Source organism: Saccopteryx bilineata, chromosome 7 (assembly GCF_036850765.1).
Source record: "Saccopteryx bilineata isolate mSacBil1 chromosome 7, mSacBil1_pri_phased_curated, whole genome shotgun sequence".
NCBI lineage: Eukaryota > Metazoa > Chordata > Mammalia > Chiroptera > Emballonuridae > Saccopteryx > Saccopteryx bilineata.
In genome coordinates this window covers 21,811,782-21,831,908 of record NC_089496.1, presented here as the reverse complement: position 1 = coordinate 21,831,908, position 20,127 = coordinate 21,811,782, and the positions used below count along the sequence as shown (strand labels likewise).

The window sequence follows — 20,127 nt, the reverse complement described above, 5'->3', positions numbered from 1 at the left end:
GAGGAGAGGGAGAGACAGAGAGAGAGAGAGAGAGAGAGAGAGAGAAGAGAGAGGAGAGACAGAGAGAAAGAAGGGGGGAGAAGCTGGAAGCATCAACTCCCATATGTGCCTTGACCAGGCAAGCCCAGGGTTTTGAACCGGCGACCTCAGCATTTCCAGGTCAACGCTTTATCCACTGCGCCACCACAGGTCAGGCGAGTCACAAGAAATTCTTGATGGAATTCAGAGTTTGGCTGGTTATGCTGATGTTGGTGATGACATGACTACAGTATATGAATAAATGGTGATATTTTGTTCAACAATAAATGTGAATTCTTATTCATGGAAAAAGAAGACATCTGAAAATAAGACCTAGCATGTCTTTAGGAGCAAAAATTAACATAAGACACTGTCTTATTTTGGGGGAAACACAGTACTACTTATAAATGTAAGTCAATATGGAAATAAAATAAGAAAAAATCTTGCTATGTTAGTGATAAAAACAGAAATCATGTTATCAATGATATAATTGCTACCTATGTGAAGATACGAATGCATATAATCAAGGAATTGAAGGTATTTTTAAATTTTAAAATTGGCTACTATGATAATGTTCACAGGACTATGAACAAATGTTTTTAGATTTTTTTTTGTTTGGCATCTTATTTTTTGTTCTCCTACTGTCAATGTTTAGAATAATAAATATAAAGAGAAAAATAGGGAAAAGATAATACATTCTCTTTTTGCTTTTCCAGATTCACCTTGAATTTACTTTTAAAAATGACACCTCCTGAAAGCATTAAATATTCTTCATCATTTCTTTTTCCTAAAGCTCTAGTAATAGTCATTGGAATGATTACACTCTTTTCCAGATAAGGCTGGCATAATTTTATATTTGTTGGGTTCCTTTACTTCTTCATGGGCAAAGCAGAACCCTACTGTGAAGCTGGCAAAGATATGTTTTAAGAAAATAACCATAAACTATAAAAACACATGGTAGCAAATAAAGTAAACTCACTCAGGAGAATAGTTTTTAAGAAAATATTGAAAATATTAAAAAATAAAATTTAAAGATTAAATCATCTTTTTTCTCTTTAATTGATAGAAAATAAAACTGTTTCTTTAATTGACTAGTCAAAAGTAAAATAGCTACATAATTAGTGAAAAAGTTAGAATAAGTGCTTAGCCGTCTCGCTCCTGCCACCATGTTTTTATTAAAATTCATTACTAACTAGGTCTGCCGTTTTGCTGTTATCTCTGCCCAAGGGATCAGCTTCCAGGGAAACCAGGGGTTTCCCAGTTTTTCACCCCAGTCATTCTTTGCTGTAAGCCCTGGCTGTCACTCTTCTAGTCCAAAAAGTTCATAAACTGGACCAGGACTCACTCTCGCAGCTCTGGCCTCCCCAGGTCCATAAACGGACTCAGCATGGCAAACTGGATGTTGCAGGCAGCTGGCTCAGCACCCTGCCACAGGTCCTGTCTGAGTGGCAGCAGGTGCTAGCCAACAGAAGGCCAGAAAGACGAGGGCTAACCCTCTGTGCTGCAGCCCTCCAGCCCCCGGGGCCTCGCTGCACTGGCACCTGGTGACTTTGCAGATACATTTGGGTGAGGGTGGAACTCGGGGACTGAAACTAGGGGATGCAGAGTGTGGGGCTGGGCAAGTGGTGGTGGACACAAGTCAACCTAGGATAGCCTGCAGGCTAAATAAAAACAAACCAATAAATTCACTATAAAAGTAAAAATAAAAAAGAATAAAGCAAGTAGGCCATTCAATCCGCAATTGCTTCAGGGCCATTGTGGAAGGAGTCCAGAGATAAATAAACAATAAAAATCATAACCAAATGGTTGCCATCTGCTGCTATGGCCACCACCTAATTGACATTTAGTCTATTTGATGCCCATATGCCCACCAACAACTCTGCCCAGGGCTAAAATGAAAAGGCTCTGTCCTTTGTCATGTTACTTGTAGAAGGATTTGTGTTTATTATCATTATGTAAACCTACCTACCTTCACTTATACTTGGCCCTATCCCGGTCCTTGTCTTAGAAACCTCCCACAATCCTACCTATACTTTGGAAACACTTCTTTAGGTTGTCCCCTCTAAGTCTCCCAAGCAAACAGTGTGGCACCCTGTTCTAGCCTCTTATTCTGTATAGAGAAGTCCCCTGTTGGAAAATATTATAATTAGTGGCATAAATTGTCTCTTTTCTCTGTAAGCTGTTTGAGAATACCCCTCAGACCTATTGCTTACTCAAGCTTCTATTTGGTTTCCTGGTGAAGGAGGCTTTTTAAGTAATATACTTATGCAGAGGGCTCATCGCAGTACCTTACACAAGCACCAAGAAATAAGGTCTATTATCATCATCATCACCACCACCACCCTTTCCACATCTTTACATCCTAGCTTAAGGCTTCACATGCTCAGTTAATTGGTACTCTTTATGGAAAATTGTTATCACACAGTATAATCACCATGAAATAACTGGATAGTACTTTTTATATCAACAGTAGTTGGCAGATTCTATGGGGGCTCCACTGAATGCCCTGCCTCCTGGTACCCAGGCTTTTGTGGAGTCTCCTCCTCCTGAGTGTGGGTGGGACCTGTTCCTTGTTTCTAAAAAGTAGAGTATGACAAAGGTGATTGGAGTCATCCCTATAATTAGGTTATATAAGACTGTAACTCTGTCTGGCTGCAGGCTCTGTTGCATTCTTGGTCTGTATGCTTTCATGAAGCAAGCAGCCATTCCGGAGAGGCCCTCAGTCCAACAGACTGCAAGGAACTGACAACCATATGAGCTTAGAAATAACCCTTCCCGCCTAACCTGTGGTGGCGCAGTGGATAAAGCATCGACCTGGAAATGCTGAGGTCGCTGGTTCGAAACCCTGGGCTTGCCTGGTCAAGGCACATATGGGAGTTGATGCTTCCAGCTCCTCTCCCCTTCTCTCTCTCTCTGTCTCTCTCTCTCTCTCCTCTCTAAAAATGAATAAAATAAAATAAAAAACCAAAAAAATTAAGAAAAAAAAGGAATAACCCTTCCCCAGTCGAGCCTTCAGATGACTATGATTGCAGCCTTGTGACAGATGCAGCTCTGTGTGGACACAGAGGCACTCAGCTAAACCACACCCAGGCTCTGAATCCATAAAAACATGACATAATAAACAGCACTGTTTTAAACACCCTAGTTTGTGGTAACTTACTACATAGCAAAAGACAACTAATATGCTAACTTTTTCCTAACTTAAATTCCACAGACTCAAAAATCGGTCCTTAATGAAGTAAATCTGGGAGCTGCAATGTCAGATTTCATTCTAACTTCAGAAAGGTAGAAACTTTCGATCCCTGGCTAACGTATACCGTGACCCCACTGGGCAGAGGAAGTGGAAAGGCACACACACAGCTCACCCTAAACTGATGTGACCAAGGAGAATTTTACTCAATTTCAAAAATTATTTTTTATTAATGTATGCTTGATGGACCATAGTTTTAGAAATGTCTTTTTAGGTTTACAGAGGCAGTAAAAGACACAACAATCAAAAGCTGGCTCTGAACACTTCAGTGAAAAGAAAGCAGGATATGTGTACCAAGGTGGTAACAGCCATCAAACTCATTGGGGAGAACTGGCTGGCTACACCTCAAAATGATACAAAGATGAAAAAGTTTCCCTTCCAATACTCCCATAGTCTGCTCTGGTCTTTTACCTCTCTAAACATACCAACTAGTATATTTTTCTGAACAAAACTGATCCCACATTTGTGTTCTTCAACAAAACAGTCTACTGCTACGAAGAGGATAGGCTGCAGTTGTTCTTTCTTGACCCTTCATTGCCTCGGGCAACAGTGACACACCTCACTGTGACCAGCATCAGCAGGGACAGTCAGTGAGCTGGGAGTGCAGTGGGGCAGCTTGGAGAGAAGAAGAGGGGACAGTAGTTTAATGAGTACCTTGTTTGATGTTCTGTATGTCACATATGTTTTAAAAAGATTTTGAGTTTCGTTTTGTTTTTTTAATGCCTTTCTGATTTCCAGTTTTACCAGAAATCGATTACTGCCTTCACTGTTTGTGCTTTCAATTTCTAGGTAACCTTTAGACTTTGTGGGTACAAGTGCTATGTTATTTTGAATTCACTTAGTGATTAAAGGGCAACTTCAAATTTGCATTAAAATTTCTCTACTTATACCCAGTAGAGGGATTGCTGGGTCATAAGGTATATACCCCAAAACCTCAGAAACATTGATACATGAAGACACATGTAGCCCCATGTTCATTGCAGCACTGTTCACAGTGGCCAAGACATGGAAACAACCAAAAAGCCCTTCAATAGAAGACTGGGTAAAGAAGATGTGGCACATATACACTATGGAATACTACTCAGCCATAAGAAATGATGACATCAGATCATTTACAGCAAAATGGTGGGATCTTGATAACATTATAAGGAGTGGAATAAGTAAATCAGAAAAAAACAAGAACTACATGATTCCATACATTGGTGGAACATAAAAATGAGACTAAGAGACATGGACAAGAGTGTGGTGGTTACCAGGGGTAGGGGGAGGGAGGACATGGGAGGGAGGGAGGGAGAGAGTTAGGGGGAGGGGGAGGGGCACAGAGAACTAGATAGAGGGTGGCGGAGGACAAACTGACTTTGGGCGAGGGGTACGCAACATAATTTAATGACAAAATAACCTAGACATGTTTTCTTTGAATATATGTACCCTGATTTATTAATGTCATCCCATTACCATTAATAAAAAATAAAAAAAAAATTTCTCTACTTAACAGAGAGAGATCGAAGAGCTCATTCATGGCTATTCCCATTATTAAAGTGCTGGACAGCAAAATGTATTAATCTATAATTTTCATATTTAAAAGATCACTATAGGAATAACAATGAGAACTCCTTGAACACTCTTCATATTGTTATTTAAAAGATATTTAAAAAGTCATATGATCCTATATGGCTTATTTTTTTCAAATTATTTTTATTTATTTATTTATTTTTGAGGAGAGAGAGAGATTGTGAGAGAGATAGAGAGAGAGAGAAGGGGGGAGGAGCAGGAAGCTTCAACTCCCATATGTGCCTTGACCAGGCAAGCCCAGGGTTTTGAACCGGCAACCTCAGCATTCCAGGTCGACGCTTTGTCTACTGAGCCACCACAGGTCAGGCTTATTTTTTTTTCTATTAAGTGAGAGGCAGGAACCCAGACAGACAGACTCCCACATGCGACCCAACTGGAATCCACCCGGAAATCCCCCTACAGGGCGATGCTCTGCTCATCCGGGGCCATTGCTCTGTTCCTCGGCAACCAAGCTATTTTAGCACTTGAGGTGAGGACACGGAGCCATCCTCAGCGACTGGGGCCAACTTGCTTAAACTGAGCCATGGTCACAGGGGAAGAGAAAGAGAGAGAGAGAGGGAGGGATAGAGAAGCAGATGGTCACCTCTCTTGTGTGCCCTAGCCAGAAATCGAACCCCGGACTTCCACACATCAGGCTGATGCTTTATTGCTGAGCCGACTGGCCAGGGCTCAAGATGGATTATTTTTAAGTATACAGACCAAAAGAAATGACAATGTTACAATATTGGTTAATCTGATGCCCACGTTAAGCTAATATTGCAAGCACAAATCAATCTTCTCATATTAAAAAGAAGGAGGTTAATGACACCCATACTGTCTACTTCACAGGGTTATTAGGATAAATAAAATAAGAGCTATTAAATCACTTTATGAACTATAAAGAGCTGCTATTAGTAGTAGTAGTGGAAATGACAGAGGTTTGAATCAATTTCCTTTCCTAAAAGCAATCTAATGTCAAGTGCTTCAGACAACATGTTTCAATGATTAAACTACCAGAATGTTTTTAAATGTTGAATTCAATATTGAAAAATAAAAATGCTTCAAACACTGGAGTCTAGAATGACTACTACATCTTGTACTGGGCAAAATACTCATCCTTTACTTCAACAATTGTATAGCACAGGTGCCCATATCCAAAGTTGATCACAGATGTGTCGATCTTAAAATACGGTAAAATAAGTCATTCTTAACATTTAAGAATTATCTAAGTTTGCTGTCATAGGCATGGCTGACAAAATGTAAGGTACTGATTATTTTTATCTGAATGAAGGCTGTATGCTACAAGAGCACTTAACTTGTAAATTTACTAAGGAATCTATAACCTACCATTATCTTAAATCATTTATTGTAACAATTTATGCATACTTTTATTTGAAGAATGCAAGTGTATTCTTTAATTTATGCATATTTCTAGTTGTATGTTTTTCCTCTTAAGATTTTAAAGACTAGTCTAGTGAATTTTGACATCTAATCTGATTTCAAAAAAACTGCCCTGACTGGTTGGCTCAGTGGCAGAGCATTGGCCTGGCGTGCAGGAGTCCCAGGTTTGATTCCCGGCCAGGGCACACAGGAGAAGCGCCCATCTGCTTCTCCACCCCTTTCCCTCTCTTTCCTCTCTGTCTCTCTCTTCACCTCCCGCAGCCAAGGCTCCATTGGAGCAAAGTTAGCCCGGGCGCTGAGGATGGCTCTATGGCCTCTGCCTCAGGCATTAGAATGGCTCTGGTTGCAACAGAGCGACACCCCAGATGGGCAGAGCATCATCCCCTGGTGGGCATGCTGGGTGGATCCCGGTCGGGCGCATGTGGGAGTCTGTCTGATTGCCTCCCCATTTCCTACTTCAGAAAAATACAAAAAAAAAAAAACAACTGTCCCATAAATCCTAGAAAACACATTATAGAGGTCCTCCATTGTTTTCTTATTCATTGTTTAACAGAGTATCACACCTCTGAAGTCTCTTAAAAATCAATATGCCATTTTTCATTTAGATTTCTCCATTACCTGACAAGATAAAAATAATTTCTGCAGCAATATCTACCCCTAGGAGATTACAAGCATTGACACCAGACAGAAGTGGTGTTCATTCTAGTTAAAGGCTTTACTCATTTCTTTATTAAAGTGGACATTAATGTGTAATTACATTTGCAGCTAAGACTGATTTTTCTGTGGTTCACAAAATTTTTCTTATTTCCTAATGAAACATTTGGAACAAGCATTCAGTTTGCTTAAGATACCAGTAGATTCCTGGTCAGTTAACAGAGTGTTTTGCCACTTAAAAATTAAAATGAAGAATAATTCTCCTCTCAAAGAAGGACACTAGAGCTATAAATCTACCATAAAAGGTTTTATCGCAAGTATGATTCCCTTTTATTAAATTATCCTTAGTCCCTTTACCAGGGAAACTAAACTGAATGGCTCTGTGATAATTTTTAAATCTGAACTACAAACCACAAAAAGATTTTAACATTGATTTGCAGATAATTGTTTTTAATATATTACCTTGCCCAGTAGTTATACTTTAAAATAGACTAATGACAATTTCCATAAAATATACAAGACAATGATTTAAAAATCAGATCATTTAAAAAAGTTCATTAGTTCCTGGGGCATACCTATGTAACACAATAACTGATATTCACAATGGTAGTAACCACAAGACTGTCAGGAAAGCTTATTGTAGGACTGACTGCAAGAACCACGTCACCTCGACTCCCCACTGGAGACTCAGCCACGAGCACAGTGCTGGGTACACAGCAGGCACTCAGTAAAAATCTACTGAATGAACTATTGACCCATATTCCACATTATATCCTTGTTAAAGAAAGCAAAGAAGTACATGAAACATTTTAAGGGAAAATCACATTCAAAATAAAAAACATTTTGAACTCTTAAATCCTAAATAGTTAATAAAAAAATGACATTTATGTGGAGTGTCTATAAGCCAGGCACTGTCCTTAGGTGATATGTAAGTATTAAATTATTTAATTCCTTAAAGAATTTTTGAGGTGCCAGTGTCATTATCATCATCCTCATTTTCAAACAAGTAAATTAAGGCACAGAGAATTTCAGTAACTCGCCCCAGGACACAGCTCTGCAAAGAACAGAGGCAGGACTCAGACTCCAGCATCTGGCTCGGAACATGCACCCTAACCATTCTGGGACACTGTATCTTATCTTGTCTGTTCACATAGGTGGATTAGCTTCTATGTAAAAAGTTTTCCTTTCAGACTTAAATGTTTCACTAAGTATTTCTGGCATGGCTCCACCTGCTTCAACATGTGGAAAAGGTAAGATTTGAACAGAGGATCCTCCCGCTGGGAGGCATTAAGAGATTTTTTCAGCTACTGCCCAGCAGTGCTGCGTCCTAAGAGGAACACTGTTAAAGCCAGCTCAGCCTTCATCTGCCCAGAGGGCTTCTCAATGCTTTAGTTTATCCCAGGACTATAATTAGAGAGGTGGTTCTTTCTCATTCATAAATTACCAAGGCTCCATTCCAAATTATTTTTCCAACCAGGCTTCCTACAGGTCTGCTGTGAGCATCGTTCTCTGTATTGCTCTCTGCAGCTTCCCCAGACACACGCCGTGTCTAGCTCCAGTTCGGAAATGAGTGGTAGCCAGTATTCTGATCCCACCTGCCTGGCAAGGATCTCACTGGTTAGCTGGCACACATCACCAGACCAGCAGAGGTTACCTCGGGCTGGACATCTGGTTAGCACCTTTACCTTTTCTTTGTTTGGGAAACTAAGACTATGTATGTGCTAAATAAGGTCTAAGGGTACTTACCACATGAGGGCTCTAGAGATGTCGGTAGTAACAATAATTTAATGTATCACTTACCAAACAACAGCAACAATATTAACCTATTTTTCATATCTGGGTCAAAGTATGTACATTTTTAAAATGATGGTTTGAACTAGATAATCACGAAGGCGCCTTCAAAATCCAGAGAAAATCTAGTATAAAAAATTCTGAAAATGTAATGGGTTTTCCTATTCTCTTCTACAATTATAACAGATTTGTTTCAGTTTTCCCATCATGGATTTGCTGCCTTTATTCTGAAACACACACACACACACACACACACACACACACACACACCTTTCCAATGATATAATTCTATCAACAAGTAGATAATGATTTCAACAATACTATCACATTCTGCTTCCAATTATTTGAGCAACTGTTTGCCTATCACATTTATTTTGTATTGTTCTTATGTTGTTAATATTAATGGCTTTTATTAGATGCTCACAACTTCTTTTAAGTTGTGCGGCAGCTTATTGGTAATTTTTCAGAAACTGTCAGACCATATAACTGCAACCTTACGCCTCTCTGCAGCCAGATCCGCTCTTACCCGCTGTCCCTCACTCTGACTTCCAGGTTGTTCTGAGCACAGTTTCTACATCTACTATCAGCTGGTCCTTATTTCACTCAACAGATTTCTTTAGCTCACAACTCTACTCCAAAACTGGAATAAACACTCCCATCTGCATTTTATATTGGGAGCCTTCCAGATGAAAAATTAGAATGGCAAATAAGTTGGCAGATATTTTACTAGAGAGATGTCCTAATTTTAAAGTTAATTTTTTGCAAAAGTTATATTATTTTCGATTTGTAAGCTTGATTATATGCAACAAGGTTATTTTTATAATATGTGATAAGATAAACTTAGATGGTTTTCCAGACATGTATCTAATATTCCCAAAGCAGCACAGATCATGTTCCTGTTTTATCTTTTTTAATTTTCCATTCATTAAAATGAAAAAAGTCCTAGCTTTCTAATGTTTATTACACCAGAAAAAAAATATTCAAGGTGAGAAAATAAATTTTAACTATTGCTATAAATATGTACTACTTCAAAAGTAAACCAACATACATGGCAATAGAAAAACTTAAGAGAAAACAGGACAGCAAACTAATATTAAATTGATAGTATTAAATGAGGGAAAAAATAAAAATCACAAATTTTTCCAGTATGTGTAACTTTCAGAATTTATAACATATCTCAGATTTTCCATAGTCGCTGGTCAATTTTTCTTGCTTCCAGTAAAAATTTTTAGAAACCATGTGCTTTAGACTACAATGACTCACTGTCTCCAAGATTCTAGTATAAATTAGGCATATTGACGTATGAATCAGGGGAGCCTGGTTTTGGCTGCACTTTAAAATGTGGCTTCTTGGAAGGTAAAGAGTAGATGAAGAAAAATCCATAAATAACAGACAGTAGTGAATTGCTGTACTCTAAACAACCTTTCACACTGCCTGTTGGTTAACAAAACTCATGTTCAAGTGTAACCATTGTTGTCTTGAATAGCATGTGAGAGTTGCAGAATTCTAAGGCTCATTTCAGTGCTATTCTTTTTTTTTTAAGAGAGAAAAACAGAAAAGGAGAGAGATGAGAAGCATCAACTTGTAGTTGCAGCACATTAGTTGTTTAGAAGTATAGACTGCTTCTCATACATGCCTTGCTTGGGGTGCTCCAGTTGAGCCAGTGACCCCTTGCTCAAGCCAGCAACCATGGGATATTGATAATCTCACGCTCAAGCTGGCAACCCCGTGCTCAAGCTGATGAGCCTGCACCTAAGCCAGTAACTTCAGAGTTTCAAACCTAGGACCACAGCATCCCCGATTGGTGCGCTATCCACTGCGCCACCACCAGTTAGGCCATTTCAGTGCTCTTGCTAACATCACCTATATTTCTCCTCATCACTGCCAGCCCTGAGGTCTCCAGCTATCCCTTATACAGATTTTTTAAAAGGATATATTGGCATATTTTAACTCATATTTTACATCACTTACCAGACTTATTGTCAAGAAGTTTGCCCTTGTATTGTATAAGAAAAAAATATTTCTGCATATTGAAATGCCTTTGACCAAGTTTCCATTGCCAGTGGAGAATAAGACAATCAGCCCTATTTGTAGCAGTCTGTTCTGCATTTAAAATGTTTCATTACCTCACATTCATGATTTGGCTAAAAAATGAACAAACCCTGTTTTGAATTTCCTCATTTCCACAGAGTTTGAAGCTGCCAGTCTTAGCAATCAACCCCTATCCACATTGCTTCAATCTGTTTAATCGTGACTGAACAGAGATTTTGCATAGAGTTGAATATGTATATTAGTTGCAGTTCATATATTTTTCTCTTGTTCCTATTTATAGCTTTAAAAAAATCCATATAGATGAGTTTTTCAGAAGATTTTTAGGGCACTGAAATTCTTTTGTATAACACTATAATGCCAAGTAAATTACATGTCAGAACTTATCAAAATCCATAGAATACACAAGTCTCAGAGTTAACTCTAATGTAAGCTAAGGACTTTGACTGATATTAACATGTCAACGTAGGTTCTCAATTATAAAGAATATACCACTTTGGTGGGGGACGGTGATAATGAGGAAAGGCTATCGATGTGTGGGTGTAAACGATATATGGGAACTCTGTGTAGTTTCTGCTTAATTTTACTAGAAATCTAAAATTGTTCTTAAAAAATAAAGTTTATTTAAAAGGAGGATAAAACCTCATATGTAGCATATTAACATATCAGGAAAAGTTATATTGTGATAACACAAAATAATAAAATTGAATGTCATGATCATTCCTCGAATGCAGGAAAACTTTTGAGGGGGAGCAGTGGGAAATTAAACAAGATTTAAATAATGAAACTAAGTGATAATCTCATGATCAAAGAGAAGACAATTTCCTTTTCAAAAAAGTCAACATACTTAAAATAATGAGTCAGGGGAAATAACTCTGTGGTTCACAATCAAAATTATTTCTAACATGTAATCTTGATAATCTGATAGATTATAATGTATGTACATTTTGATTTGGAGTTTAACGAGGTCTTGAAAAGTTATGGAAGGTATCTCTTTCTTTAGTTCATATTGTAGTGTCAATTATTCTAAAAATATTCTTCAGTTTTAAGATATATATAAAAAGTATTTTCCTGAACTTTGCATTAAAACTTCTTACGCATTAAACTGTTCAAAGGGCCTTTTTAAAAGTAGAGTGATAGAAAAGATATTCTAAAACAAAGATACAGTAAGCGTGAATCCTAGAGGCCATAATGAATGGGTTAAATCAGTGATTTTCAACTGGTGTGCCACAAGAATTTTTAAAATATGCAATACTTGACTATTCAGTCAGGGGCACTGACCTCTTTTTCCTTAGATTGTGAAATTAAAAAATGACAACAGTCAACTCAATGATAGCTGTCCAGTGTGAATTAATCAAAATTATACCTGTTTTTTTGTATTTTTCTGAAGCGAGAAGCGGGGAGGCAGAAAGACTCATGCATGCGCCCAACCAGGATCCACCAGGCATGCCCACCAGGGGGTGATGCTCTGCCCATCTGGGGCGTTGCTCCGTTGCAACCAGAGCCATTCTAGCACCTGAGGCAGAAGCCATGGAGCCGTCCTCAGTACCCAGGCCAACTTTGTTCCAATGGAGCCTTGGCTATGGAAGGGGAAAGAGAGAGATAGAGAGGAAGGAGAGGGAGAAGGGTGGAGAAGCAGATGGGTGCTTCTCCTGTGTGCCCTGGCTGGTAATTGAACCCAGAAATTCCACACACCGGGCCAATGCTCTACCACTGAGCCAACTGGCTAGGGCCCCCATTTTTTTTTTTTATCTGATTGGCAAAATATACAGTTTTTCAGTGTACCGCAGAATTTTAGTAATTAGTTTATGTGTGCCATGAGATGAAAAGGTTGAAAATCACTGGACTAAGTTATATCTAACCTTGAATTTATAAGTATGCCTGACCTGTGGTGGTATAGTGGATAAGCCGTCAACCTGAAACACTAAGGTCACCAGTTCAAAACTCTGGTCTTTCCTGGTCTAGGCACATATGAAAAGCAACTGCAGGTTGGTGCTTCCTGTTCCTCCCTCCCCCCGCCTTTCTCTCTCTCTAAAATCAATAAATAAAATCTTTTAAAAATTTATAACTATGCTTCAATGCTGAATTTTATATGCTAATAATAACAAAATAGTAAAAAGTCTATACTTTTGGGACTAATAGGCTTTTATTCAGAGACTTTATATTTATCAAACGAACAGGTTGCTCTCTGCACCTGAAGGCACTTGACTTCCTTGCTTTCTGCTATTCCCCATGTGACTTCTGAGGGGCATGTAACAAGCAGCCTTGCACTCAGCATGGCCTCACCACAGTTACATCTCTCGTGTGTTCTGCAGATTAACCTAAAATGTGATTTACAATAATTCCCCTTCTCAAATTAAGACAAGAAACAGCCTGGAGGAGGAAACTACCAACATTAGGATGATAATACACTAGACCTCTGGTATAAAAGGGACCTGTGCAATATTACTTGATTAAACCACTGAGCTATTGAACTCAGTTCCTATATTAGGGAAGTCAGTGATATAAGCCAAATCCTCAAATGCTTATATTATAGAGTTGTCACTGCACGTTTTTACAAAGGCAAATTTAACCCAGCTGTCTTTTCATATAGCAAGGCCATGGCTCTTAAAAATAGTGGGAAAATGGCTGGGAAAAGTAGATGACACCATCATCATCTTGCAAGAGCTACAGCAAGCTATAACTTTACGAACTCATCTATTTTGTTTTAATCTCATTTACGTGTAAAAACATCTTTAACTTTTCATACCACCTTACTGCAAATGAACATTAATTTCTTGGTGAATTTATTTATGCATTTGTTTGTCATACTTTGGTAATTTTCTTATAGTGTGATTTCAACAAATACCACAAAAGCATGACTCTCATCTATTTGAACTTCTAGAAGCTAGAATACAAAATTGGATTTCAGGGCAAGTTGGTATAGCATTGATCCTAGATTCAAAGGGCTGATTTTTTTTTATCCACCAGTGAATATATGGTTATTAGAAAATAACTTAATAATTTCAGAAATGTACAGCATAAAAAACCAGCAATGAAAAGGCTCTCAGGAAACATAGGTTCTATGCTCTTATTTTCAGTTGGGGAGCCTAAGGCTTAGAGGGGATAAATGACTTCTTGAATGTCACAATCTACTTATAGACAGAGCCAGGTTCCCTAATTCAATGCTCATCATACTTTGTTCTTAACAACAGTACAATGAGACACTCATGAAAGGTCTGCAGAGTCAGAGCTTCAAATCTCATACATCTTTTTAAAAAATTTTTATTAATTTTAATTTATTGTGTTTATTACATCTTTGATGCATGTTTCCACTCACTCAGTGGCATTTATTTCTGTAGCCTGGGGGTACAAACATAGTAAATACCAAACAGGTACACAGAGCCCATGTGTGAGCCTCAGACCACTCCGGAGCCTCCAACACTAAAGTCATCAAATTTCATTTACACTCTTTTTTTCTCCTTTTTACTGAATTGTTGGGGTGACACTGGTTTCATGTACACTTTTGACTGTGTCCAGCCAGGATAGCATTAATGAAAAGAAAATTAATGTGTAACTGCTAGTTTGCCAAAATATATCAAGCAGAAACTAGTAAATTCAGGTGGGTCTTTACACTAATTGTAGTCACACATATTTTTTTTTGTCCATTCAGCCAATATTTACTGAGCACCTACTATGTGTTAGGCATGCTTACAGACATAGCACAAACAAGAGTGAGCAAGAAAGGCCAAATCCTTGCCCTCAAGAAACTTACAAGTAGTGAAATAAAAAAATAAACAGATAAACAAATGAACTAAATAATTTCAATGCACTGTGCTAATGAAGAAGTTAAGCTGGATGATAGTAATGGGAAAGGTTTGAAGTTTTAGAAAGGTGACTTCTTTGAACAGGTGACATCTGATCCATGATCTGAATGATGAGAAAGTAAAAGCCACAGAGAAGCAGGAGGATGAATATTCCAGGGAAAGGGGAAGGCGAAGGAAGAGGCTTTGGTTTAGGACAAGTTTGGGTTTGACTGCACCACAGCGGGCAAGGAGCAGGTGGTGAGGACAGAGACTGGTAAGAGACTTCAAATGTTCTTTTCTCAAAGATAATATACAGACAAACCCCTCTTTACAAATGAACCTGAATACTTCTACATAATTTTATTTTATTATAAACAGGCAGGATGAATCTCTGCATTAAGAAAGCCACGGTGATTCTACGTCATGTGTAATTCACTTTTTCAAATTGCATATACAAAATAAGCCTCAGGTAAGTGCTTAAATATGACTTTGCTTACAAAAAAAATAATAATTACAACATTTTCATCACCTGGAATTCAGAACTTCTTTTTGTTTAAGCCTGAGCAGGTCTACAAATACATTCTTGTGTGTTACCTTGGCCAGCAGGCAAAATCTCCAAAGTATGCAGGCTAAATTCACTCATTACTGTTGAATTAGTTGAATGATAAAATGTTCCTTAAATTATGTGATGCGCGTCGGCCTAGCGTGCGGAGGACCCGGGTTCGATTCCCGGCCAGGGCACACAGGAGAAGCGCCCATTTGCTTCTCCACCCCTCCGCCGCGCTTTCCTCTCTGTCTCTCTCTTCCCCTCCCGCAGCCAAGGCTCCATTGGAGCAAAGATGGCCCGGGCGCTGGGGATGGCTCTGTGGCCTCTGCCCCAGGCGCTAGAGTGGCTCTGGTCGCAACATGGCGACACCCAGGATGGGCAGAGCATCGCCCCCTGGTGGGCAGAACGTCGCCCCTGGTGGGTTTGCCGGGTGGATCCCGGTCGGGCGCATGCGGGAGTCTGTCTGACTGTCTCTCCCTGTTTCCAGCTTCAGAAAAATGAAAAAAAAAAAATTATGTGATGCACTTTTTGGTATTAATGCATTTTATTTTCATAGCATGGGTGTCATATTTGTTTTATGTAGAAAATTGCATACATATATATGTAATGATCAATGATTTATTAGAAATCGGGTAGCTCTGTAATGTAACATATGCATGTGTATAAATACATACAATGACCCTGGGCCACCTAAAATGGGAGGATATGGGTCAAGCATCTGAATTCCAGCTTCGCAACCACCTACCTGTGCGATCAGGTCCAGGCAACATCCTACCCCTCTCTGAATCTCATGTCTCTCAAAAATATAGGCTACCATACCATCCTAAGTTGAAGATACAATGAAACAAAAATATCTAAGTGTCTAGGACATAGAATAAACTGAATAAAGGTTAATGTATTTCTCTCTTTTCCCCAGTATATTTTTCTAATTAAGATTGTAGCATCTATAACAGGGGTCCCCAAACTTTTTACACAGGGGGCCAGTTCACTGTCCCTCAGACCATTGGAGGGCCAGACTATAAAAAAACTATGAACAAATCCCTATGCACACTGCACATATTTTAAACTAAAAAAACAAAACGGGAACAAATACAATATTTAAAATAAAGAACATGTAAATTTAAATCAACAAACTGACCAGTATTTCAATGGGAACTATGGGCCTGCTTTTGGCTAATGAGATGGTCAATGTGCTCTTCTCACTGACCACCAATGAAAGAGGTGCTCCTTCCGGAAGTGCGGCGGGGGCCGGATAAATGGCCTCAGGGGGCCGCATGTGGCCCGCGGGCCGTAGTTTGGGGACCCCTGATCTATAATATGGGAAAATAATCATACAGATTTCATGTGTCTCTTTTCAGGAAAATTTTGTGGTATTTTTCACATGTAAGAAGAAGGAAGGACAAAGAAAACTGTTTCTGAAGCTCTTCATACACCACCCTCTGAATTAAGACCTCGTTCTCTAATTGCTCTTGTTGCCTGGCACCCCATTTGGACTGTCTAGTTCCTCCACTGTGCTTCCTTCATCTCAGGCACGGACACGTGCCCAAGTGCAGTAAATCACAGTTAATTGCCTCTCTTAAATTAAAAGAGAAAAATAATGTACAATTAATTGGGGGAAATTGTCAGAAGGTGAATGAATCTCGCTCATTAGACTTGGTGCACAGGATGCACACCAAGTGAGCGTTCCCAGCAAGACGTCAGACCCTGACGCCGAGGGCAGGGGCGTGGCACCGCCTCTCTGCAGAGCGGCCTCAAAACACTCAACATCGCAACTGCAGCATACACCGCTTTCCCCGAAGGGAGTTCCACACAGGACTGTGCATAACAGTGAGCAGTTAGAAAGAACTAGAAGTTTACTTGATAAGGGATAGAAGAAAGAGACTGAGCTCCGGCCATTAAAGGAAAAATCTCAGCTGCTACAAATAATTTTTTCATATTTCATAATACAAAGAAAACATACTCTTATGTGAAAATGACGTACCAAATAATATGTTTGGTTTTTGAAGATTTACAAAAGGTGGAAGGCGTGAGAAAAGGGGGGGAGGGAAGGTAATCAAAAAATAGATGACAAAAATGTTAATATTTGTTATCTTTGAGTTGTTTATACTTTCTAAATTTTCCTTAAAACTTTCTAAGTTATTTAAAATTAGATTTCAATTTATTTCTGAATCTGATATTACAAAATCAGATTCAGTTTTAAAGATTCATAAGAATGTTTAAAAATAAACTTAATTGTCACAGTAAAAATGTCATCTTAAAGTGAAAGCATAGCCTTCAGTGAACCCCTACTTATGTACTCTTGGTTATATAGACAAAAATCAACTTTGTAAAAATGTGTTTTAAAAATATTTCAGAAAACCATGTTCAAAAAAATTGAATGTTTAATGCAACAATTTATTCCAACATATACCTCGCAGTGTTTTTCAAATGCTGGTCTGCCAGAAATTTTGAGCTATAAATAGACTCTATAACCTTCGTACGGCATAGATAAACTTTAGAATCTTCATTCAGCATCAGGGTGGTTAACTCTTTTGTGGACCAGCATAAAACTTCTGACATACCAGCGGTCGGAAAACACTGCCTTATAGTATATTAACATACCAGAAGAAAATCATGACAAATTCTTTTAAATTTATTGATACTGACAAACTACAAATATTCACAACAAATCCAATAACCTTGAATTACAATTCTTCTCTCCTCCCACCTACTCTCCCATTATTTTCTATACTGTAACAGAAAGACCTAATATTGTTCTGATGCTAAACTCTGCAATAAACAACACACACACACACACACACATACAGGTTATCATATGACCTATATTAGGACAAATGATAAAGTTTTGTAAAATACAAATGCTAACTTTCGTTGTATTTCCAATTTAGAAAAAAAGAATATACAACATCCTACAGAGTAAATTCATTACAAAAATATTGAAAAGTCTACTAACCTTGAAATAAATAAAAATTGCCAGCTTTATTTTATTTGTCGGGTGGGGTAGGGGTAGAGTGGGAAAAGATAATAATGTTGCAGCAAAAGCCCGTATCTCAACCTCAGGCGTCTTTACATCCCAAGGGTAATATTTCCATTCCACTCTTAATGGAACAAATTTCTAATCAGAATATGTATTCAAAAATAATTGAGGCAATGCAATGTCAACACATCATGCTGCCATCAGCATCCCCTGGTGCTAGAAATCAACGCAGGCCACTCTGCGGCGTGACAGAAAGCCAGGGCAACGCAGACCTGTCAGCCGTGATAAAGGGAGGGGTGCTGGCAAGGACGGTGCGACCACTTTGCTCCCCTCTGGGGGCTCGAAACAGTGTTGGGGAGATAGCTCCCCTGCTGGGAGATGCCAACCTTAAAACGTTCAAGAAAGAGATAACCTCAAATGGGTCCGACGAGGACCACAACTTTCAAATCAGAATTGACTCTTAAAAATAACTGAGAATTCTTAAAATAATAGTCACTACTGGAAAAATTAACACTGCCCCTAGATTTTTAACTTATTAAAACCTGAGGGCGGCCCTGGCCGGTTGGCTCAGCGGTAGAGCGTCGGCCTGGCGTGCGGAGGACCCGGGTTTGATTCCCGGCCAGGGCACACAGGAGAAGCACCCATTTGCTTCTCCACCCCTCCGCCGCGCTTTCCTCTCTGTCTCTCTCTTCCCCTCCCGCAGCCAAGGCTCCATTGGAGCAAAGATGGCCCAGGCGCTGGGGATGGCTCTGTGGCCTCTGCCTCAGGCGCTAGAGTGGCTCTGGTCGCAACATGGTGACGCCCAGGATGGGCAGAGCATCGCCCCCTGGTGGGCAGAGCGTTGCCCCTGGTGGGCGTGCCGGGTGGATCCCGGTCGGGCGCATGCGGGAGTCTGTCTGACTGTCTCTCCCTGTTTCCAGCTTCAGAAAAATGAAAAAAAAAAAAAAAAAAAATGAAAAAAAAAAAAAAAAAAAAACCCTGAGGGCACTGCATACTATTGAATATATTTTGTGATGCCTTGAAAAAGTCCAGAGGCTTAATTCAGGTTTCTTCAAGTGTGACAGTATGTTAACAATTATTGTAGCTGGGTGACGAGTGATGGGAGCTTATTATACTAATATACTTTTAAATGTATTTGACATTTTCATAATAAAAAGTGAAAAAAATTACACTTCTTTCAATATATACTATGTTCACAGTTTTACTGACTTTACCTTTGGAAATACATAGATGAGATGTGATTTATGCTTAGGATGACTTAAGACTAATGTGCAGTCAGAAATTTTTGAAAGTCCACCAAGCATGTTGTTGATCATAAAAAGAAAAAAATTCCTTCATTCCTGAGAGACATTTCAGCATGATCTATAATGATAGAAGAAGCACACCTAAACAAATGCGGCGCCACCATCTGCCTAGCATTCTCGCAGCGTGACAAAGTAGACTGGTAATTAACTGCTTTCCTACCGAAATCTGCCAGCTTTAACTCCCCCGTGTCACTGATCAGGAGGTTCTGTGGTTTCAGGTCTCTGTGCAAAATGTAACGCTGGTGGATGTAAGACAGCCCTCGCAGCAACTGAAACAAAAACAACTGAGAAAACAGGGAGACAAACGTTAAAATCTGCACACTGATAAATGCCAGTTTCTACATACAGTCTACCAAGTATCTGTATTTAGTGAAAATGGGTATCCATCACTAAATTGCCTACTAAGTTATTTTAACAGAATGTACACTGAGGTGCAGAAATCCCTCATTTATTAAGAAGTAAATCCGAAAATTTCTAACAACTCATCATGTCAACCCAGCATGAAACCTCTTCAGCCAAAGTGATCTACCATGCAATCTGTGTTCTATAAATTAAGTAAAATGCAAAGAATCAATTTTTTTCATAATATTTGATTTCCTTGGGCCTAAATTAATATTTGAGACAGAAAAAAGTCTATCCATGATATTATAAAAATAAGTAAATTTTTTACCAAGTTTATATAAATGTGCATATATCTAAATCAATAGAAAGGCATAAACATGATACCCAAATTTGCCCATTTATATGTCTTAATGAACGAAAAGAGGATTTCAAGTAATTAAAACAAAAACAGTCACGTG

The 20,127-nt window shown here is 38.9% G+C and overlaps 1 protein-coding gene across 5 annotated transcripts in view; it reads right to left on the bottom strand.

Annotated features, from left to right (window-relative positions):
* The window catches only part of CDK14 (cyclin dependent kinase 14), a 635,411-nt gene that overhangs the window by 278,659 nt on the left and 336,625 nt on the right, over window positions 1-20,127 (bottom strand). For all 5 annotated transcript variants that reach the window (XM_066239829.1, XM_066239828.1, XM_066239831.1 and 2 more), the window contains one exon: window positions 19,488-19,611. In XM_066239829.1, coding sequence (XP_066095926.1) covers window positions 19,488-19,611 — 124 coding nt within the window. The remainder of the gene's footprint in view (window positions 1-19,487; window positions 19,612-20,127) is intronic.